The 24178-nt window shown below is 39.6% G+C and overlaps 1 protein-coding gene across 3 annotated transcripts; it reads left to right on the top strand.

The window, feature by feature from the left end:
• The first annotated feature begins 6701 nt into the window (after positions 1-6701).
• Positions 6702-23066, top strand: rnf167 (ring finger protein 167). Of its 3 annotated transcripts, none has more exons than XM_061897679.1 (10): positions 6702-7430; positions 9288-9409; positions 9490-9567; positions 9655-9792; positions 9872-9959; positions 10291-10381; positions 10470-10575; positions 13036-13129; positions 13192-13272; positions 21261-23066. In XM_061897679.1, the coding sequence occupies exons 2-10, from the start codon at positions 9308-9310 to the stop codon at positions 21698-21700; spliced, it is 1218 nt and encodes a 405-aa protein (XP_061753663.1). In that variant the 5' UTR covers positions 6702-7430; positions 9288-9307; the 3' UTR covers positions 21701-23066. The 3 variants fall into 3 exon arrangements, with proteins under 3 accessions (XP_061753663.1, XP_061753664.1, XP_061753662.1); XM_061897678.1 differs by lacking the exon at positions 6702-7430 and adding an exon at positions 7795-8198; XM_061897680.1 differs by lacking the exons at positions 6702-7430; positions 9288-9409 and adding an exon at positions 7794-8198.
• Positions 23067-24178: the final 1112 nt, after the last annotated feature.

Raw genomic sequence — 24178 nt, 5'->3', positions numbered from 1 at the left:
GATCCTACGTTGAAACACCAAAACAAACATTAATAGATCGATTAAAAAAAAGTAGCGAGTAGCGAGCTGAATGTGGATAAATGGAGCGGAGTAAAAGTAGCATTTTTTCTCTATAAATATACTCAAGTAAAAGTAAAAGTATGTTGCATAAAAACTACTCTTAGAAGTACAATTTATCCCAAAAGTTACTCAAGTAGATGTAACGGAGTAAATGTAGCACGTTACTACCCACCTCTGCTACTCGCTACTGATTTGTATCGATCTGTTAATGCACGCTTTGTTTAATTTGGTTTGTCCGACAGACCTTCAAAGTAGGATCTGTCACATGCTTGCATTTCCCCAATCAAATGCAGTCACTGGTGACGTTTGACTCCGTTTCACTTATCAAACAGAGCCAGGCTGTCACATGATTAACTGCACACTTTTTCAAATGCAAAGCCATAGGCTCACTCAATCTCAGTAAATAACTTAAATTTGGAACACAGCATCATTGTTTTCACAGCTTTTTGGTTGTTAGCGGTAGAGTGTTTTAATGTAGAGTTCAAAAAACATTTTTAGAGGCACAAAAAACAAGTCGGGTAAACTTACATTTATGATTATAAAACATAGCCTATAGTATAATGAGGTTGCAAAGGTAAAATTCATTTTCAAATTTATTTCAATACAGTGTAAAACCAAATATATATTTAATATATATTATTGTTTTTGTTGCTTAAGAGATATTCCTGGCTCTGAAATTGGTCATTGCTATTTTTATGTTTTTGTGCATTACTTGTTGCCGTCATCATTAAACAAACAGGCTACTCATCAGTTACTCAGTACTTGAGTAGTTTTTTCACAACATAATTTTTACTTTTACTGAAGTAAATATTTGGGTGACAACTCCTTAATTTTACTTGAGTAGTAAATCTCTAAAGTAACAGTACTCTTACTTGAGTACAATTTCTGGCTACTCTACCCACCTCTGCCCGTGAATGCGTGGGTTCCCCCCGTTACTCCGGCTTCCTCCCACCTCCAAAGACATGCACCTGGGGATAGGTTGATTGGCAACACTAAATTGGCCCTAGTGTGTGAATGTGAGTGTGAATGTTTTCTGTCTATCTGTGTTGGCCCTGTGATATTTCTTCAGAAATGTGTAACTGACAAAAGAAATAGACCAAAAACAAACACAAAAAAATTTGCTCAATTTCTATTATTTGCTACTATTTAGGATTAGGGTTTGCTTGCACACGAGATACATATCTAAAAAATATTTTTTTTAATTCCCCATGTCCCTTTAGGGGCTCCGTAGTATTATCACTTGATTGTTATTTTTTACTATTTACATATTTTAATTGATATATTATTCATATTTTAATCTTTTTATTTTAGATTATGTTAATTTTAATTTGTATCATCGAATTCAGGTTCTATTCATCCCATATTCTGTATTTGTTTTTAATCATACAATGTTTTTGTCCATATTTATTTCTGTATTTATTACTTAGCGGTTTTATTATCCAACTAAGGTGTACTATATTGGTCACATGAATTATATTTACTTATTTATTGTTTCTGTTTAATTTTACTCCTTTATTCATTTATTTACTTTCTTTCTCTATTAGAATATACAAGTATGTGAACAAGTTAAACGACAGAAGTGGACAAACTATCAGTAATTGCAGAGACAAGGAGAAGGGGTAGGATTAAATAAACCCAGTTTTTTCTTGGAATTGTAATGTAACACTGTTACACATGTTCAATATAAACCAAACCATATCCATAACCATTGCTTGACAACATGAGTATTATATTATAGTAGATTATATAAGAGAGTAAATTATGCGATGAGGTGGCGACTTGTCCAGGGTGTACGCTGCCTTTCGCCCAAATGCAGCTGAGATAGGCTATAGCACCCCCCGCAACTCCAAAAGCGACAAGCGGTAGAAAATGGATGGATGGATATAAGAGAATAATATGTGACCTTGCTTGGTGTTTCGCATTATTTCACAAGGCCTCAGTTTTTACTTACTTACTTATTCTAATGGTGGTAAGAGGAGGTTCCTCATCTAACTTGAGTGTCAACTTGCAACCTAATTCATTAGATAACACTGTAAAAATGTAAACTTGTGATATGTGTGAAAGTAAATGACTTCAAGTGATTGAGGACTTAAGTACATGGAGATGTTTAAATGCATTTGTTTGTGAAAGGTGAAATTTGCCAAAATAACTCAATGACAAACTCCTGATCCTTGCCTTGGATAAAAAGACGATTGACAATCATTTATTTTTAAATCAGCAGTAAAATGAAGCAAACAAGTGATCTCTTGGCAATGTTGGTCTCATGACATATTTAGGTCACATGTTGGGCACAGTGATCCAGTTTCTCTAAATTAGATTAAGAAAAGCATGTTCTAAAGGGATGCCTGTTTTTCTATCAAACATCGCCCAATCATCAGTTTGCTGCTTCTTATTAGGGTCGCTCCACCTCTTGCACCAAAAATACGAACAAAACCTGACAGGTCCTCATTTTGGAGCGACGGGTGCAGAAAGAAGAATGTCTTGGTATCATCGTGCATTAGTTTGCACCCTCTTGGTGGTGTTGCTGTTTAATGGTAAGCATATTCACATTATTTGGCAGTATGTATGTACTATGTTCTCTCGATGTAACATTTGATTTCAGTTGTTGAGAATGAGGCCGCCTCTTTCCCGTGGTCTTGCCCAAGTCTGAAAGGCAGTTGCAGAAAGGTTTGCCTACCAACTGAACTATTTTTTGGACCTCTGGGCTGCGGAAAAGGCTTCCTGTGAGTTTCAGTCGGTTTTTCTGTCGTTTTTTTGTAATGCAGTAATATTGTGTATTTTTTTTTTTTTTTTCATTTCTAGATGCTGCGTGTCTCATTTTCTATGAGCTCTATAAGAGGGATCTGTGGGATGGAATGTCAACCTATATGCAGTCCATGAAGGGCAGACGCGATAAGAAACTGCTGATATTGTGTGATGGCTTATTAAATTACACTACTAGTGTTTGCTCTGATGTAACCTCATCTACTTTTAACAAATGTTGCTAGGTTTAACTGTAGTATTGAAGTAAAATAGTACATTAAATATCCTGACTGGCTCTGATTCTTTTATTTTTGGATTGACAGAAAAGGGTTTAGCTCTTTAAAAATAACAACAGACTCTGCAGCAGGGGTCTCACACGTGTAGCTCTTAATTTCATGGTTTAGTGCAGGGCTACTTAAACTACGGCCAGCCAGAGTCCACAATCTAACCCATATATATACATACATATTAGGGCTGCGAATCTTTGGGTGTCCCACGATTCGATTCAATATCAATTCTTGGGGTCACGATTCAATAATATATCGATTTTTTTCGATTCAATTCGATTCTCGATTCAAAAACGATATTCCGATTCCAAAGGATTCTGTATTCATTCAATACATAGGATTTAATCAGGATCTACCCCAGTCTGCTGACATGCTAGCAGAGTAGTAGATTTAAAAAAAAAAAAAAGCTTTTATAATTGTAAAGGACAATGTTTTATCAACTGATTGCAATAATGTAAATTTGTTTTAACTATTAAACGTACCAAAAATATGACTTATTTTATCTTTGTGCAAATATTGGACACAGTGTGTTGTCAAGCTTATGAATTGCAATGCAAGTGTAAGCCACTGTGACACTATTGTTCTTTTTTTTTTATTTTTTTATAAATGTCTAATGATAATGTCAATGAGGGATTTTTTAATCACTGATAGGCTGAAATTATAACTAATATTTATACTGTTGTTGATAATATTAATTTTTGTTTCACTACTTTTGGTTTGTTCTGTGTCCTGTTTGTGTCTCAAATGCTCTGTTTATTGCAGTTCTGAGTGTTGCTGGGTCAGGTTTGGTTTTGGAATTGGATTGCATTGTTATGGTATTGCTGTGTAGTGGTTTGTTGGATTGATAAAAAAAAAAAAAAAAAAAAAAAAAAAATCGATTTAAAAAAAATGAGAATCGATTCTGAATCGCACAACGTATTCGATTCAATTCGATTCATATTCGAATCGATTATTTCCCACACCCCTAATATATATATTAGGGGTGTGGGAAAGAATATATACATATAATATATATATTAGGGGTGTGGGATTCCCACGTTGTGTGATTCAGAATCGATTTTAAATCGATTTTTATTTTATTATTATTGTTTTATTTATTTTTTTATCAATCCAAAAAAACAATACACAGCAATACCATAACAATACAATACAATTCCAAAACCAACCTGACCCAGCAACATTCAGAACTGCAATAAACAGAGCAATTGAGAAGACACAAACACGACACAGAACAAACCAAAAGTAGTGAAACAAAAATTAATATTATCAACAACAGTATCAATATTAGTTATAATTTCCGCATGGCAGTGATTGAAAATCCCTCATTGACATTATTATTAGACATTTATAAAAATAATAAAAAAGAACAATAGTGTCACAGTGGCTTCGCTTGCGTCGCATCTCATAAGCTTGACAACACACTGTGTCCAATGTTTTCACAGAAATAAAATAAGTCATATTTTTGGTTCGTTTAATAGTTAAAACAAATTTACATTATTGCAATCAGTTGATAAAACATTGTCATTTACAATTATAAAAGCTTTTTAAAAAAAAAATCTACTACTCTGCTAGCATGTCAGCAGACTGGGGTAGATCCTGCTGAAATCCTATGTATTGAATAAATACAGAATCATTTTGAATCGGAAAAATATCGTTTTTGAATCGAGAAATACAGAATCGTTTTGAATCGGAAAAATATCATTTTTGAATCGAGAATCGCGTTGAATCGAAAAAATCTATTTATAACCGAATCGCGACCCCAAGAATCGATATTGAATCGAATCGTGGGACACCCAAAGATTCGCAGCCCTGATATATATATATATATATATATATATATGTATATATATATATATTATATATATATATATATATATATATATATATATATATATATATATATATATATATATATATATATACATATATATATATATATATATATATATACTTATATAAGTATATATATACTTATACAGCACATATATATATATATATATATATATATATATATATACTGTATAAGTATAAGTATTTCCTTATACAGTATATATATACTGTATAAGTATATATACTGTATATATATACAGCATATATATATATATATATATATATTTATATACTGTATACATATAAATGTATGTATATAGTTTAATAATGAAGTTGCTTTTATATATATATATATATATATATATATATATGAACCTTTATTTAACCAGGAAGGACACATTTAGATTCAAAAGCCTATTATAAATAAATATAGCACTTAGGAATTTAGCTGTATACCAATTGAGAAACAGTTCGAAAAGATGTATTCGAAATAAAAAAAATATCACCCGGTGGGACATATTGTCGCAATTCAAAATAAAATGATGCAAGTGATAAAAGTTTAAAGTAAACATGCCACAACTATATGAATATGGTTTGAGACCAGTGTGAAGTCCCCCCCACCCTTTCCTCACCTTGTACAAATCTCCTCAAACTTGTCCCAATTGTCTGCGCTTTGTTTGTTCTGGTTTGTGCTTCAAAAATTTTCGTTTTTGACGTTCCGGTTTTTAATCCATTCTAAAATACATGTACTGACTAGCCCAGCCCCCCACCTCATCCAAATCTCTGCAAATGTGTTCCCTTTGTTTGTGTGCTATGCTTGTGCTGCAAACATGTTTTGTCTGACTATTATAGTTTCCAAGTTATTGTTTGTATGTTTTATGTTATTAATGTGTACATAATATATTATTAAGAGTAACTAGACGCCCTCCCCCAACTATGTCAAAACCTCCCCAAACGTGTCCTATTCGCTTGTGCTATATTTTAGCTGCTTTGTGCTATTAACATTTTGGTTTTTCCCTTATGTTTTTTAAGTTATTAAGGTTTTATGGTTTTTATGATATTAAAATTTTATTGTTCTTAACCAGCACTCCAATCATGTCAAAAAATCCTCAAATGTGTCCCAATAGTCGGTGTTACGTTTGTGCGGATTTGTGCTGCAAAATATTTGGGTTTAATTAATATAGTTTTTAAGTTATTAACATTTAATGAAAATGGATAGAAATCATAAAACATTCATTCATCCATTCTCTACTCCTTTAGGGAAGCGGGGGGCGCTGGTGCCTATATCAGCAACAATCGGGCGGAAGGCCGGGTACACCCTGGACAAGTCGCCCATTCCGGCTTCCTCCCACTTCCAAAGCCAAGCACCTGGGGATAGGTTGATTGGCAACACTAAATTGGCCCTAGTGCAGTGGTTCTTCACCTTGTTGGAGGTACCGAACCCCACCAATTTCATATGCGCATTCACCGAACCCGTTTTTAGTGAAAAATAAAATGTTTTTTAAATTCAAGACAAAGTTACGGTATATGTTTCTGGTAACACTTTAGTATGGGTAATATATTCTAAGTAACAAAGACTTAATTTAGAGTTATTTGAACACTAGGGGAATATATTCTAAGTAATAAAGACTTAATTCAGAGTTATTTGGTTAGGGTCAGGGTTAGAAGGTTTGGGTTATAATCAGGCCATGCCGAATAAGGCATTAATAAGTACTTAATAATGACTAGTTAAGAGCCACTATGTTACTAATTTGCATGTCAATAAGCAACTGATTAATGGTGAATATGTTCCCCATACTAAAGTGTTACCATGTTTTTTTTTACTGGTGCACAAAATGAACCGTGCATGAACATCACCTTGTTCAAACAACAAAACCCAACACAGTGCATGAACTCAAAACAAATTACACACCTGCAAATCAGTCACCTGTTGCCGTATCCGTAATACGCCGATAAGGAGAAGTTTGTATTTACACGATGAATCGGGTGTGTTTTGACCTCCGCCGAACCCCTGAGGCCGACTCACCGAACCCCTAGGGTTCGATCGAACCCAGGTTAAGAACCACTGCCCTAGTGTGTGAATCTGAGTGTGAATGTTGTCTGTCTGCCTCCTTCAGGACAAGCTCTACAAAATGTGAGTGGACCCCTGCCTGGTTGCCTGGATTTCGAACTACCTCACCGACAGGCCACAGTACGTCAGACTGGTGGACATCACATCTGACACTGTGATCAGCAGCACCGGAGCACCGCAGGGAACGGTGCTGGCCCCTTTTCTCTTCACCCTGTACACCGCTGACTTCTGCTACAACTCAGAGCTGTGTCACGTCCAGAAGTACGCGGATGACACAGCCATCGTCGGGTGCATCAGGGACGGCAGAGAGGAGGAGTTTCGGAACATCTAAGAAGGACAGCTCCAGACTGGAGAAACTGATCAGGCAGGCCGGTTCTACAATCGTAATGAAACTGGACTCACTGGTGACGGTGGCAGAGAAGAGGACTGTTGACAAACTAGTGAGTATCATGGATGATGCCAGTCACCCTCTGCATAGCGTTATCAGTAGCCAGAGGAGCCTGTTCAGTGCTAGACTGCTTCATCCCAAGTGCAGGACTAATAGACTCAAAAACTCCTTTGTCTCACACGCCATTAGACTGTACAACTCCTCTCTGGGAGGTGGCGACTTGTCCGGGGTGTACATCGCCTTCTGCCCAATTGTAGCTGAGATAAACAGCAGCGCCCTCCGCGACCCCAAAGGGAATAAGCGGTAGGAAATGGATGGATGGATGGACTTCACAGTCCGCCAGTCAGTGATTACTTGCTATGTGTACACCCAGCCGCTAGTAGCGCTGTGGTGCAGCGTGCTGCTGGGTCGCCAAGCAGTCTCAACACCCACGAGTCAGGGAACCCAGCAAGCAATAACAAACACAAGCAGCCATTAACGAACACAGGTTTACGGCTGAACAGATAGATAATTTTCGTCCATAAGGACTCTTTAAGCCATTTCTATATTCTACTTAACGTGTGTGTAAGTGCTGCATCATACATACTGAGTGCTCTGTCACGTACTGGATTTAACTGTTATACAACATTTGCCAAAAACGAGCCAAGTTAACAAGCGCTAATCCTTCCCTGGCGAGTTTGTTGTCGTACACGCAGCAGAAGGTGGCCAGAATACAAACAGCAGAAAGTCAACTATATTGGTTTTATGCGGTGACATGTGAGACGGGAGGACATTTTGGACCTATTTTTAACACTGCGCTGACATAAAAGAGGCCGACAAGGTAAGCAGCTAACTTGCTAGACACTCCTCTGCTGCGCGTCTGGTGTTTGCGGAAAACACACACAAATGTCTTTAATGTGTACTAATTGTACTCTATCACTCAGATCAAGTGTGCATTCTATCACTACGCAGCCACTTCACCAAATGTGTGTTTGCACTAATGTCATTAAATTAGGATCCATCCGTTTTTTTAACCGCTTGTCCCTTTCGGGGTCGCCAGGGGAGCTTATCCCAGCTGCATTCGGGCGGAAGGCGTCTTAGATTGATTGATAAATTGAAACTTTTATTAGTAGATTGCACAGTACTGTACATTTTCCGTGCAATTGACCACTAAATGTAACACCCGAATACGTTTTTCAACTTGTTTAAGTCGGGGTCCACGTTAATCAATTCATGGTACAAATACATACTATCAGCATAATACATTCATTACACAAGTCAATCATCAGAGTATATACATTGAATTATTTACATTATTTACAATCCAGGGGGTGGGATGTGCAGGGGGTTGGGGTCTAGATTTGGTTGATATCAGCACTCATTCATCAACAATTACATCATCTGAGAAATGGACATTGAAACAGTTTATGTCTGACTTCGTAGGATATGTACAACAAGCAGTGAACATAGTCGCCACCTCGTCGCATGCCCAACACAGATAGACAGACAACATTCACACTCACATTCACACACTTGGGCCAATTTATTGTTGCAAACAACCTATCCCTTCTTTGGAGGTGGGAAGAAGCCGGAATACCCGGAGGGAACCCACACAGTGATGGGGAAAACATGCAAACTCCACACAGAAAGATCCCAAGCCCGGGATTGAACTCAGGACCTACGTATTGTGAGGCACACACACTAATCTCTGCCCCATAGTGCAGCCCATTCAGTCATGATATTCATTTGTATTTTGGAAAACAAAAGAATAATGCATGAGTAAAAGTAGATGTTTCATGTCCTCATCGTGTGTTTGATCACTGTTTAAATGTTAATATTCTAATATACAGTTAGCATAGCTATAGTTTTTTCTAAACGCATGGTTGTTTATGTGCAGTATTCTAATAATCTTTTTATTTTTTCATTTAAGTACACCAAAGCCATTGAAGGATGCTTCAACCGGGTGGGTGGTGGGCGGGAGCACCTCTGACAGTCATTTCCGTCATTTTATGCAGCATATCACCCTCGCCCACACATGCATACATATATGCTGTAAGTAACACTGCATCAGCACACTGATTACTGTTGAAAATGCGTCAAATGACCCTTTTTTGTTTCTCACTATTGGCCAGCATTACAGCAATGTGACCTTGTTGCTTGAGGACCTGCCGGCCCTGTTTGGATCCCCCCTTCCCAAAGATGGACTCATGGTGAGGGTATATGGCAAGAAATGTGTTTAATAGTGAAAAACCTCATTCATAGCTCAGTGTAATAAAAGGTTTGTCTTCACCTTAAAGGGTGTTTTGGTGGTTTCCCACCCTCTCAATGGCTGTGCACCGATCGCCCCCCCTCCTTCACTCCTGCCAGCTTTGGAGGCCAACACCACCATATTCATAGCTCTCATCAAACGCTATGAGTGCAGTTTTGATCGAAAGGTCAGAGAAGTTTAAAAGTCTTCAGTGCATTGAACCCTTTCTAGTGCCAAATCTAATACAATTATTTTTTTCCCCAAAGGTCTTACATGCGCAGCAAGCTGGATACAGCGCTGCCATCATTCACAACATGTACTCTGACTCTCTGCTCAATATGAACGCCAGTAACGGTAAGGCAGTCAACGCATTCATTGGCATGTCTAACTAAAGAAGTCGGGATGGGAATACTGCTTTTTTTTTTTTTTTACTTTGACGTCTTGTAGCAATGTCTCCTCCCCTCTTGTTTGTGTTCTCATTGCTGATGCTGTGTGCATAATAACCCCACCCACCCTCTTCTCTAGACACATACACCAACACACATTTTAACCAATCACGTGCATCTTAAACAGAAAAACAGGGAAAATAAACAGTTTTGTTCATTTCAAAAAGCTGCAAACAAACCATCACTGTAAAAAGGATTAGGTTTTCCTTAATATTTTCTATTTTGCTTGTTTTTACCAGATACCATTGCAGGGGAGATTGTGATCCCCTCAGTCTTCACCAGTTTCTATGCCTCTGAAGTTCTTAAGAATTTTATCATTCCAGATCAAGGGTACATAATGCAATATGACATAGCTGTAGATATATTTGCCTGGAGTCAGAATATATAGGGTCTAATTTATTTTTCGCTTCAATTGCAGAGCCTATGTGATAATAAAGCCAGAGTTTGCGTTCCCACTCTCATACTACCTTATTCCCTTCACTGGAGTGGTTGGCATGATCATTATTGTGATGTTTGTTATCTTGGTAAGTATCATGAATAATTTTACTCTTGCATACATGGTATAAGACAAAGCAAACCAAGCTGTAATGGCGAGGGATGTGCAATACCAATGATTTTCTTTACCAATCCAATACAGAGTAAAATTCAAGCTGGTATCGGTGATACTGATCCGATACATTGTGCAAATATATCTAATGTTGTAAAATTGAAAAAGTTGTGTGTTTCAAAGATAAAATATTTCAGAGCACTAATAATACAAAATCATACAAAGTATACAAAAATGGTGTTACAAACCATAAAAAGGTAATTAAGTAAAAAAAAATAAAAAAATAATGAAAGCATTCAGATACAGTAATTCATAACAACTACTATTAAAATAAAAAGTAATTCACAATTAAGGTAAACATGAATATGTTAACTACTGAACATGTAAATAACGTTTAACAAAAGCGTTCAAAATTGAAACATTCACAAGTCTACTTACTTTTTACACTGTTTCTATTACTGATACACATGATCTCAAATAACTATAGTATCATAAGTATCGATATTTTGATTTGAGAATCAATATTAGAGCATAAAGATCTGGTATCGGTGGTATCGATATATCAGTATCAATTCGCACATCATTAGCAGTGACATATAGTTTTGTACCCTGAACACAAATATAAACGCAACACTTTTGTTTTTGCTTCATCTTTTCATGAGTTGAACTCAAATATATAAAACGTTTACTTTATATGCAAAATACCTTTTCCTCTTAAAAAATGTTCACAAATCTGTTTAAATCTGTGTTCGTGAGCATTTTGTTCTTTGCCAAGATAATCTATCCCACATCTCAGGTTTGGCCACACGGATAGCTGCTGCAACAATTTGTTTGCATAACCAAATAATTTTTGCACAAACTGAGTCACCGTCTCAGGGAAGCTCATCTGCATGCTTGTCGTCCTCATTGGGGTCTCAACCTGACTGAAGTTTGTCTCGTAACCGACTTGAGTGGGCAAATGCTCAATTTTAATGGCGTCTGGCGCAATGGAAAGGTGTTCCCTTCATGGATGAATCCCAGTTTTCACTGTTTAGTGCAGATGTCAGACAGCGTGTGTGGCATCGTGTTGTAGAGCGGTTTGCTGATGAGTGATGGAGTGGCCCATGGTGGGGGTGGGTTTATGCTATGGGCAAGGGTATATTATGGACAACGAACGCAAATGCATTTTATTGATGGCATTTTGAATGCACAGAGATATTGTGATAAGATCCTGAGGCCTGTTGTTGTGCCATTCACCGGAGACCATCACCTCATGTTACATCATGACAAAATATGGCCCGATATTGCAAGGATCTGTACGCAATTCCTGGAAGCTGAAAACATCCCAGTTCTTGCATGGCCAGCATACTTACCGGACATGTCATCCATATACACTGTGGATCAGTGTATAAGACAGCGTTTTCCAGTTCCTGCCATCATCCAACAACTATGCACTGCCATTGAAGAATATTGGACTAACATTCCACAATCAACAATCTGATCAACTCTATGCAAAGGAGATGTGTTGCTCTGCGTGAGGCAAATGGTGGTGACACCAGATACGACTGCTTTTCTGACTCCCCGCCCAAGACCACAGTAAAGGAAACTGTACATTTCAGAATGGCTTTTTATTGTGGGCAGCCTAAGGCACACCTGTGCAATAATCATGCTGAGGTGGGATGAATTATCTTGGCAAAAAAGTGCTCACTAACACAGATATAGACATATTTATGAACAGTATTTGAGAGTGTATACTAAAAGTTTTCAATCTTTGAGTTCAACAAATGAAAAATGGGAGCCTAGACAAAAGTGTTGCGTTAATATTTTTGTTTAGTATATTTAATATGTAGTAATTAACATTACCGGTACACTGGAACCACAAATTGCCAACTTAAGTGATTCTGGAACAAGATTAGTGTATACAAAACGTTTTTATATTGGAGCAAATGTGTCTATGAGAAACAATGTAAATATGAACAATGGTTTCCAGCACCAACAAAAGTCGATACTTTAGTAAAAGTTTGTACACTTTCAACACATTGTAAAGCATTGAGTGAGCTAAAACTAGAAAAATGTTAAAAAGCACAGGAGCTAACGACAGCAATGAATAGGCACAAGAGATCATCAAACAATCGTGCTGCCATGCACAAAAAGGCTGCCCTGAAAACAATGTATGGATAAAATGTTGGTACACTGAGACACGTTTTGTCCACTAATGTATGTCTTATTTTGGGTTGTGGCTCGTAAATTGAAAAGATTGTACAATGAGGGGTTCATAAACCGAGGTTCCACTGTAGTTTGTGTTAACATGGTGCACCGCTAACTCTATGGTTCCTTAATCCTCACATATTATATAAGTAAACATTGATTGATATTCCAAGTCAAAGGCCGTGTCATTTATTTACATTTCTTGTTGCAACATTTGTAAAATGTTTTTTTTTTTTTCTATGTTTTTAAGGTCATACGCTGTGTGCAGTACAGAAAGAGGCTCAGAAAAAATCGCTTGTCAAAGGAACAGCTGAAGCGCATTCCTATTCACAAGTTCACTAAAGGTAAAAAGTAGTTATATATTGTTGAGCATATACATCATGTTTTCTTCTTTCTTGTCTTTCAGGTGATGACTATGATGTGTGTGCCATTTGCTTGGACGAGTATGAAGAAGGAGACAAGTTGCGGGTTTTACCCTGTTCACATGGTAATTCTTATTTAAATACGATTGTTGGTTCTTGTTTATGATAACTGTCCGATGCTGCATTTATGTTTGTATCCTCACGGATGATGCTTTAGGTTACTGACATTTTAGATACAAGTCCTCAATCAATTAATATCATTTGAACTTCAAATAACATTTTTGTCTGAAATTGTGTTAAAAATAAAGAGATATGCATTCATTTAGCTATGATGATGTTTATCTTAAGATTCTTTGAGATAAGAACGGTCTTTCAGCTAATTGTTATGCTTTAAGCTGCAAGCAAAAATTCTAATTACAGTCAATCCTGCAATTAGAGAAGTTCCGCAAGGTGACAAAAACTCAAAGGGAAAAAAATATGATTACAAAACAAAATGTCCGTTGTGGTAATATTTCATCTTCAAACACTGACAAACAAGTGAGAATGTCGTGATCACGTGATGGCATCAAACAAAAATACAACATCCGACCTTGTTTTTCAACTGGGCAAAAAATGCACTATAAGATGTTCAATATTTATTTAAGTTAAATTTTTGCATACATAAATTAGTTTTTTTTATATTTCATTGTATTTATTTAAGATAAGAAAATGATTAACCCTTCAATAAAAGTACAATGGTAAACAATTCTACAGTAATGAGAAATCAGAGCGTATATCCTTTTAAATGGTTACTTGCGTTCTGATGATATATTATGAGCACATCACATTATAAACACTGTTCAGTTTTTATTGGTTATTTCTTCACTTGACGAGCATGATGTACGCAAAAGCTCTGAGTCTGTCTGCAAGAAAGCCGAAATAATTTCTAAAGTAAATTATTGCATAATGTTCTAAAGTGTGCCCCCTCGGGACAATAACATGTTGATTGAAGGACTAAAAGTAACATATCTTCCTTCACTTGTTATTTTCACATTTTCATGTATAAAATGTAGAAATCGCAAATCCTATCGCCATTTTGGAGGAAGAAATCACAATTAGGTTTTTTCTCAAAACCGTTCAGCCCTACTGTTTTTCAACTGTTTTACTTAAAATACGCATTTAGGCTATAAAGTGGGTTCTAGCTGATTATGCGATCGATATAACAAACTAATTGATAGATTACTTGATTAGTGAGATAATCGGTAGATGCAGCCCTAATGAAAACTGTATAATTTTCAAACATGATGCACGCAATTGGCCCTATTGTGCAAATGTGTGTGAATGTTGTCTATCTGTGTTGGCCCTGTGATGAGGTGGCGACTTGTCCAGGGTGCACTCCGCCTTCCGCCCGAATGCAGCTGAGATAGGCTCCAGCACCTCTGCGACCCCGAAATGGATAAGCGTTAGAAAATGGATGGATGGATGGATGGATGCCACATATGCAGCAAACATCAAAGCTACTTGTGAATGTGTCCTGTCTTTAATAACAATACAGTTAATTTCAAGTCAAGATATGAGTCTGTTGGCCGTACCACTCGGAGCGACTAAGCTGCTAATGCTACATGTGATGACAGCACTCCCGTTCAAAGGCAAAACCTAGTAACTCACTTCTAGCTGATTTTGAGAAAACAAAGGAAAACCAATCCATCTTGATGCTGTCTTACAAAGATACAAAGTCATCAAATATATAGATGTTTTCTTGAGCTTTCATTTTCTTGCTGATTGAGCCATGGATTGAATCTGCTCTCATGAACGTGTGCCCTTTCTCCAGATATTTTATTACAATCTCGGGTGGGCCCCATTCTGCGTTTGCACATTGGGCAAGAGCCGTGTACAGCGTCCAGTTTTTATTTTGACCTCCACAGTTATCTGCCCAAAAGAGTATTGTTTTGGCAAACTCTACACAAGGCCAAAGCCTTCACACACACAGAAGGCCTCATGTCCAAATATGAGTTTGACTCCCATTTCCCCCCAGACGACACACATGGAATTACAGACACAACATCCCAACAGCTGAAGACCATCACTAATCAGGAAGGCTCTCACCTGAAGCAATCAAAACCACTCCTTTTAAGTCTGCAGCACAAGCTCAAACTGGAGGCCAACAAACACTGCTCGAGGAAAAATTACCAAGTACAGAAGAGGCCAACAAACACTGCTCCAGGTGAATTGACCAAATACAGAAGTGACAACTATTTACAGAGACCAGGGTGGCTGACGGTTTTTCAACTTCCAGTTTTTCAATGAAAAAAAAAGAGACAATCAAGTCCAAAATAAAAGGAGAAACAAAGATTTGTCTCATCATTGGATTGAAACAAGGAGTGAAGTCCCAATGAAACCCCTGGTCAAAATATCAAAACCCTTTTCAAGTTAGGGGAGAACAAAAACAAACAAACGTAACTTGACAGTGAAAAACCGCAGTGAAAAACCGATCCCCCACTGGACAACCAGGAAAAGGAGATCTGGACCAAAGACTCAAAAGGTAATTTCACCAAATTCAATTAAACTCCACTTGAGCTTTAAATATGGCTGACAAGAAGGTGCTTGACCAGCTAAAGACCGAAAGGACAACTGCAAACGCATCATTCACCCGCCTTGTAAACAGCATCACCAGGAACCATGAGGACTTGTCTGAGGAGGAGCTCAGAGACAGTTTCAAGACACTCATCACAGCAACGGACAAAGTCATGGAAGCCAATGACAAGTTGTAGGCCAAACTTCTGACACAGCTAAAAGATGGAGAAACTGAACTCACCCAAGAGCAACAAGAAGATCTAGATAATACCTCAAAGGAGTGTGAGTCAAAGCGGGCGAAGTTCAAAGGTCAACTCCAGAAGGCCCTGTGGGACAAGTTTGGAAAAGATGAAGTGTCCATAGCTCTTCTGGCAGCAGATGAGGAGTGTCAACGCACCACTGCTTTGGAACCGGAGGATATGAACCTGGATGGATATGACTTCATGCTGAACCACCTGGAAGGACTGGTAAAGACTGCAAAGGAGGTGCATGGTCGGTGGAGACAATGGGTCCCTAAAGATACAGTAGTTGAAATTCTGAAAAGCTTGAAAGGTCTGGAACTACCGACCACCAGGCTGGTTTCCAAGAAGGCTGACTTCATACAACAGAAGATAAAGGAAGAAGTCAGGAGGGAACTAATTGCTCCTAGCCATCCTGTGCCAGCCATCAAGTTGAAACCCACAGCCCTTCCTAAGTTCACTGGAAAGAAACGTGAATTCCACAAGTGGAAAAAGGACTGGGAAGCACTCCAGAGACAAGGTGAGCCAACCGGTTCCAAGGAGGTGAAGAAGGCCCAATTGCTGGACAGTGTTGAGGACAAGATCAGGAAAGACCTTCGTCTAACCACTCATAACACTGCCGATGACATCTTCCGTCTTCTGGAGAATCGGTATGGCAACCGGACTTCCATTGCTATAGAGATTGTGGAGGAGTTGCAGAGAATACAACCTGACAAAAGTAACCAGCCGCGAAAAGTCGTGGAACTAATCCAAGATGTGGAGAAGGCGCTTCAAGATCTCAGGGAGCTTGGGGACACTGGCGCCATCAAAAACCCACTTGTGACCAGGTCGATTGAGGGAAAACTCCCAGGACCTCTCAGAAAGGAATGGCTCATCTATGCAGCAGACACCAGGAATGCTGTGATTCCAGCAAGCAGGTTTGACGGTCTCTTGGACTTCCTCAAAGAGCAAGAGAGCATTTATGAGCAGCTGGAACAACTGAATGAGGAACCTGACAAGAGGGAATCGAAGCCTGAGCCAAGACTTGCTAGGACAAAATCCACCAAAGCAAGTGACGACCGCACTGGTTGTGTTGTCTGTGGAGATGGGAAGCACAGGAAGAAGCTGTACTATTGCATGCAGTTCCGGGCACTTCAGCTAGCAGAGAAGAAGGCTGCTGCTAAGAAGTTGGGAGCATGCAAGAGATGTCTTGATGTCCATAATGACAGTTCAGACTACAAAGATGATTTCCTATGCACCAACCATGCCTGCAAGGATGAACATGCACCTGAGCATCATTTCTACCTCTGTCCAAACAAAAGAAGCGGCTCGGCACAGAAAAAGAGCAAACCTGGCTCAATGGATGGCAAAAGCAGAAGAACGTACACAGAAGAACAGGAGGACTTTGTCAAGAAGCTTTCCCCAGAGCTGGCAAGGCAGTTTCATGATGCGTTCTCCAATGCTGCATCCAAGACCTTCAACACCACAAAAGTCAAATCAGGACTTTTAGCGGAAAGTGGATTGCAGGAACTGCCAGTAATGATGATGCTATTGGAGGTCACCGCAAACGCTGGAGAAAAAGATTGGAACACTGATCGACCTGGCTTCCGACACCAATTACATCACCCACAAGGCTGCAGACAAACTGAACCTCAGGAGCGAAGACATCACACTCATTGTACATGGTGTCGGAGGAATGAAGACCATTGTGGAAACAAAGCGGTACCTCTTGAAGATCAGAGTGAAGACTACAAGAGGTACTATGAAATCGCAGGACTTTTAGCGGAAAGTGGATTGCAGGAACTGCCAGTAATGATAATGCTATTGGAGGTCACCGCAAACGCTGGAGAAAAGATTGGAACACTGATCGACCTGGCTTCCGACACCAATTACATCACCCACAAGGCTGCAGACAAACTGAACCTCAGGAGCGAAGACATCACACTCATTGTACATGGTGTCGGAGGAATGAAGACCATTTCACTTCACTTCACTTCATTGTGGAAACAAAGCGGTACCTCTTGAAGATCAGAGTGAAAACTACAAGAGGTACTATGAAATCACACTCATTGTACATGGTGTCGGAGGAATGAAGACCATTGTGAAAACAAAGCGGTACCTCTTGAAGATCAGAGTGAAGACTACAAGAGGTACTATGAAATCGCATCAATTGGTCTGTTATGGTCTGGACAGCATTGTAGACATCCATAAAAGTGTGGACTCCAAACGGCTGCAGAAATTCTTTCCGGATGTCCCCCTTGGAGCTCTGACAAGACCCAATGAAGTCAGTTTGCTCATAAGTCACCGAGAAGGCCAGCTAGCACCTCAACGGATCAGAGGTATCGGAGACCTTGTATTGTGGGACGGACCACTGGGAATGACAGTTGGAGGCTCTCATCCTGAACTCTTTGAAGACCTCACTGTTTCCGCCCACATGTCCAAAACACACTTCGCGAGATCAATGAGGACCGCTGCTTTGAGGTATGAAGAACTCACTGGACCAGCTTGTAAAAAACCTCCCAACATCCTCCCAACACTCAGGTTCACGCCAGGTTCAACCTCCAACCGGGACTTCCTAGAGTGGTGGAAATGGGACAGTATTGGTGCAGCATGTGACCCGAAGTGTGGAGGATGCCGCTGTGGAAAATGTCAACCAGGCGGCAAAGAAAGGACTCTTGCAGACGAGCGAAAGCTAGAAGTGGTAAAGGAAGGCCTCACCTATGTCACGGAGGACAACCACAGCAAAGAGCCACATTGGCATGCCAGGTATCCTTTGGTGGAGGACTCCATGTCACTACCAAATAAAAGAAAAACAGTCAAGGCCACATTCCTGAGAACGGAAAAGCAACTTGCAAAAACACCTGAGTGGAAGGTGGCATATGCTGCACAAGTGCATGACATGATTGATCGACAAACAGCCATCAAACTACCCAAAGACACCATCACCAAGTGGGATGGACCAGTTTGGTATCTCAGTCACCTCATTGCCCCTAACCCACACTCAGTCACAAGTCCAGTGAGAATTGTCTGGAACAGCAGTCAAAAGTGCAGAGGCGTCAGCATGAATGACCTGCTGATGAAAGGCCCTAACGTCCTCAACCAAATTCGAGCTGTGCTTCTCCGATTCAGAAGTGGAGCACATGCTGCGCTGGGTGACATAAAAAAGATGTATAACTCAATCTGGCTGGAAGACCAAGAAGGGCACCTTCACAGGTTCCTCTGGCGAGATGCCGAAAATGAGGACCTAGAAGAATGCCCAATCACAAGAGTGAAAATAGGAGACAAACCAGCAGGATGCATAGCGCAGCTGGCAATGCGTAAAACTGCAAACCTCCCTCTCTTTGCCCATCTTGAAGAGGAGCGTTGAGTGCTTCACAACGACAGCTATGTTGATGACATCCTAACTTCCCACAACAACCTTGATCAGCTAAACATCATCACAGCTAACGTGGAGAGGATCCTGAAGGCCGGAGGGTTTGAGTTGAAGCCATGGGTCTTCACTGGTCAAAGTGGGAGGAAGGAGCGCCCTGAAGAGGAAAACAAAATGAAAAAGACCATTATCTTACCAAACCAGATGAGCGATGATGACAACAAGGCACTCGGTCTGGGCTACAGAGTCGAGGAAGATGAGCTCCATGTCAGAATCGGAATCAACGTTTCAAAGAGGAAAAAAAAAAAAAAAAAGACCAGCCTTCCCAATTCAAGCAGCAGAAACGAAAAGCTCCAAGCCACCGTTCTGCACAGAGACGCAAGACGGTTGGTTGTCCTACTACCTGCTGACAAACAGGAATAGAAAATCTTGCCACGACCACCTAAACCAACCACGCACACTTAGTTTGCCTACAGTCGGCGATCTTCCCGATGTATCCATGGAAAGATCGAGTGGGAGGTGTTTTGGCAAACTCTACACAAGGCCAAAGCCTTCACCCACACAGAAGGCCTCATGTCCAAATATGAGTTTGACTCCCATTTCCCCCCAGAGGACACACATGGAATTACAGACACAAAATCCCAACAGCTGAAGACCATCACTAATCAGGAAGGCTCTCACCTGAAGCAATCAAAACCACTCCTTTTAAGTCTGCAGCACAAGCTCAAACTGGAGGCCAACAAACACTGCTCGAGGAAAAATTACCAAGTACAGAAGAGGCCAACAAACACTGCTCCAGGTGAATTGACCAAATACAGAAGTGACAACTATTTACAGAGACCAGGGTGGCTGACGGTTTTTCAACTTCCAGTTTTTCAATGAAAAAAAGAGACAATCAAGTCCAAAATAAAAGGAGAAACAAAAATTTGTCTCATCATTGGATTGAAACAAGGAGTGAAGTCCCAGTGAAACCCCTGGTCAAAATATCAAAACCCTTTTCAAGTTAGGGGAGAACAAAAACAAACAAACGTAACTTGACAAGTATGCAAGGGGAAGAATCAAGAACAATATATTTAATGAAGGTGCTTGCAACGTCCTGGGCCAATCTTCCAAATATCCCCTCGTGCCATAATATCACATAATCAGGTTGACCGTCGGCCCCAATTCGTGCAAATGTCTCATTAAAGACAATAAGGCGACTGACAAAGAAGCTCCGATTGGTCCCTTGAGATACTAGGTTTTTCTGTTGTATCCACGCGGTTATGTGGTAGTTGCTAGGTCCTGCCATTCGCGTAACAGCTTACTTACGGAACAAATTACAATATCGCATACACTAATGTAAAGCATATCACCTAGGAACTCCCAAATTATTATCAGCTCAGTTTTGACCAAAATTTAGTTACTGGGTTTTGCATTTGGACGGGAGAGCAGGGGCAAGTTGCTTGTATTTTCACGTTTAATCACTTGGATTGTACCTCTTCAATAAACAAACTAGTTGTGTTAGCTGTTTGTGAGGGCGCCAACATATGTACTTTGTACATCGGCTTGATTTGCTGCACATCACATTGGCAATCCAAACCACCACCACACAAGGAAGGACATTGACTCTTTTTTCTCAAAAATAGCTACATCTTCGAAAGTTAATTCCAAGTCACGGCTGACATTTATTTTGCTTCTTTAGCTCCAAGTTCAGTCATACTGTTTACTTCACGTGCAACTTACAAATGAAAGTGGAGCAGGAGAAGTTTGATTGAGTTAATGTGCTCACAGCTGATCATCTTAATTGACTTGAAATTAATTAAAAAATCATATACGCAATTGTCCGGCCCTACTTCCAATACGTGCCACACTTGTGCATCATTGCCTGGTTGTCCACCATACCTCAGCTATAATAACAATGTAAACCTTTTGTTTTAGTTAATACTGTATTTTGTGTTGTGTGACCCTTCTTTGAAATGCTTTTTCTCTTTAGCCTACCACAGCAAGTGTGTGGACCCGTGGCTAACCAAGACTAAGAAGACGTGCCCCGTGTGCAAACAGAGGGTCACACAGAGCAACACAGAGCACTCCGAGTCTGAGTCGGACGAGGAGAGCGCAGGACGAGGAGGAGGAGGTGGTGGAGGAGAAGAAGGAGGAACAGACGCTGACTCTGAGCGCACCCCTCTTCTTCGCCCGTCAAACCCAGGTTCTCCCCCTGGCAGTCCGGGGGCCTATTCAGCCACCACCACCACAGTGACCACCGCCCAGTGCATCTCCTCGCCGGCTCATGACAGCTCCCCCGTGGTGGGATATGAAAGCTACTATTCCCCTCAGGAGGATACAGACTCGGAAAGCTATGAGACAGAGGATGAGCGTCACCCCGGTGACGACGACACCGCTCAGCTTATCGACAGGGATACAGTGCGCATCTGATGGCTGAATCGTCAACATGACTCAACAAGAAAAGGGCCTTTGCTGTTCTCCTATTGATCACTCTGTACTCAGTTGAACCTTTTGTTGTATTGTAACCACACAGCTCAACTTAACAAACACGTTGCATTGATCCGTTAGACTTATGAATGAATGCCACACATCAGTAAATGTTGAAGGGCGAACACGCAAAACTCAAACTTTAGGATGTTAAAGGTTGCTCATGCTTCAATTCTAATTTATGTGTGACAATCTGTCCTTCACATCTTTGCCCTGTGTTAATGTTTTAGTTTTCCTTATCTTACACACTAAATTACGCACTACTAAAATATCTTCAGCTTAAACAATATTTTGCTATTGGATCAATACATATCTCAGCTTCAGATGACCAAGATCTTAAGATGAATGGGTTTGTTATAAACACATTTCCATTTTTCCACCTACTGTTTCGGTTGTGCCTATCTATGTAAAAACTGCATGCCACATCATTTTTCAACACTTACGAAGTTTTTACATTTGTTGTCACAAATGTTGCTTTTTGTTGCGCACCAAGAAAAATGTTGTGATGTCAGATAACAAACTGACACTAGTTTGACAACATTCTTTCTGTGGGTGCAGCCAGTGGTCGCTGTAATGACTTAATGCATCACACAAACAAAACAAGTACAGTTTTTTTTCTGCCACGTCTTTTGGACTGAACAAATATGGGTTTGCCTTATATTGTACATTATGTACATTTTATGTGGGATACCTTGTGTTCAAAACATAAGAAGCTGCAGATCTTTTACATCTTTCTCTTCACTGTTTTTTTATTTGTACTGTAAACATTAATGAGATGAAGTAGTGTGATTAATGGGTAGCAAGTGTTTAGTTGCCACTAGAACATGTTTACAATGTTCCTGTGCATCGATCAGGTTTGGCTCTGTTATAAAAATTGCTGCACATTTAACAATTGTTTGTAAACACTGCTTAGTCTGTTCCGCTGCTTAGTGTAAATACACTGTTTCACTTTATCTTAAATTCTAAAGTCAGCTAAAAAAGTTGGAATGAGGGAAATTTCCGATTATTGAAATTGTCAAATGATTATGTGGAACTGTACTTTATCTTTAATTCGCCACACTGAAAAATCAATAATATGCTAAATTAGAAAAATCTGTTAAAATGAAATGTCATGCACTGCATTAATAGCACATGCACAATGCTTGTTAGTTTATTTTAGCAATATAACTTTTTAAACAATCGATTTTAAAATCACAGACGCTGCAGTATATGCTGAAAACGTGACAATTCCAAGAATGTTGCAGCCTGTGGGTAGCTGCAATTTAATGTCTGATCTATGGAATATTAAATTGAAAATTAATTTAAAAAATGTGACTCCTTTGCCGATTTTATTTCGAAATTGTATTGACAAATTACCGCGTTAAAACAAAAATGTTTTGTAGCATGTACATAAAGCGTCTTGATAATCCATCTATCCATCCATTTTCTACTGCTTATTCCCTTTGGGGTCACGGGGGGCGCTGGTGCCTATCTCAGCTACAATCGGGCGGAAGGCGGTATGCACCCTGGACAAGTCGCCACCTCATCACAGTGCCAACACAGATAGACACAGCATTCAGGGCGGAAGGCGGTATGCAACCTGGACAAGTCGCCATCTCATCGCAGTGCCAACACAGATAGACAACATTCACACACTACGGCCAATTTTAGTGTTGCCAATCAACTTATCCCCAGGTGGTGCATGTCTTTGGAATATATATAAATACTTATACACACTTGTATATATATATACAGTGGGGCAAAAAAGGATTTAGTCAGCCACCGACTGTACAAGTTCTCCCACTTAAAATGATGACAGAGGTCTGTAATTTTCATCATAGGTACACTTCAACTGTGAGAGACAGAATGTGAAAAAAATCCAGGAATTCACATTTTAGGAATTTTAAAGAATTTATTTGTAAATTATTGTGGAAAATAAGTATTTGGTCAACCATTCAAAGCTCTCACTGATGGAAGGAGGTTTTGGATCAAAATCTCACGATACATGGCCCCATTCATTCTTTCCTTACTACGGATCAATCGTTCCGTCCCCTTAGCAGAAAAACCGCCCCAAAGCATGATGTGTTCTTGGGATGCAACTCAGTATTCTTTTTCCTCCAAACACGACGAGTTGAGTTTATACCAAAATGGATACATGGATGATACAGCAGAGGATTGGGAGAATGTCATGTGGTCAGATGAAATCAAAACAGAACTTTTTGGTATAAACTCAACTCGTCGTGTTTGGAAGAAGAATACTGAGTTGCATCCCAAGAACACCATACCTACTGTGAAGCATGGGGGTGGAAACATCATGCTTTGGGGCTGTTTTTCTGCAAAGGGGACGGAACGAATGATCCGTAGTAAGGAAAGAATGAATGGGGCCATGTATCGTGAAATTTTGAGCCAAAACCTTTGAATGGTTGACCACATACTTATTTT

Source organism: Nerophis ophidion, linkage group LG04 (genome assembly GCF_033978795.1).
Source record: "Nerophis ophidion isolate RoL-2023_Sa linkage group LG04, RoL_Noph_v1.0, whole genome shotgun sequence".
NCBI lineage: Eukaryota > Metazoa > Chordata > Actinopteri > Syngnathiformes > Syngnathidae > Nerophis > Nerophis ophidion.
This window is presented reverse-complemented; position numbering and strand designations above follow the sequence as displayed.

Bases quoted from the DNA above. Each gene is read 5' to 3' on its own strand.
- rnf167 (XM_061897679.1), top strand. From the start codon at position 9,308: ATGCTTCAACCGGGTGGGTGGTGGGCGGGAGCACCTCTGACAGTCATT. The intron at 10,576-13,035 runs GTAAGTATCATG...TATGTTTTTAAG, and splicing joins TTGTGATGTTTGTTATCTTG to GTCATACGCTGTGTGCAGTA. The intron at 13,273-21,260 runs GTAATTCTTATT...TTTTCTCTTTAG, and splicing joins GGTTTTACCCTGTTCACATG to CCTACCACAGCAAGTGTGTG.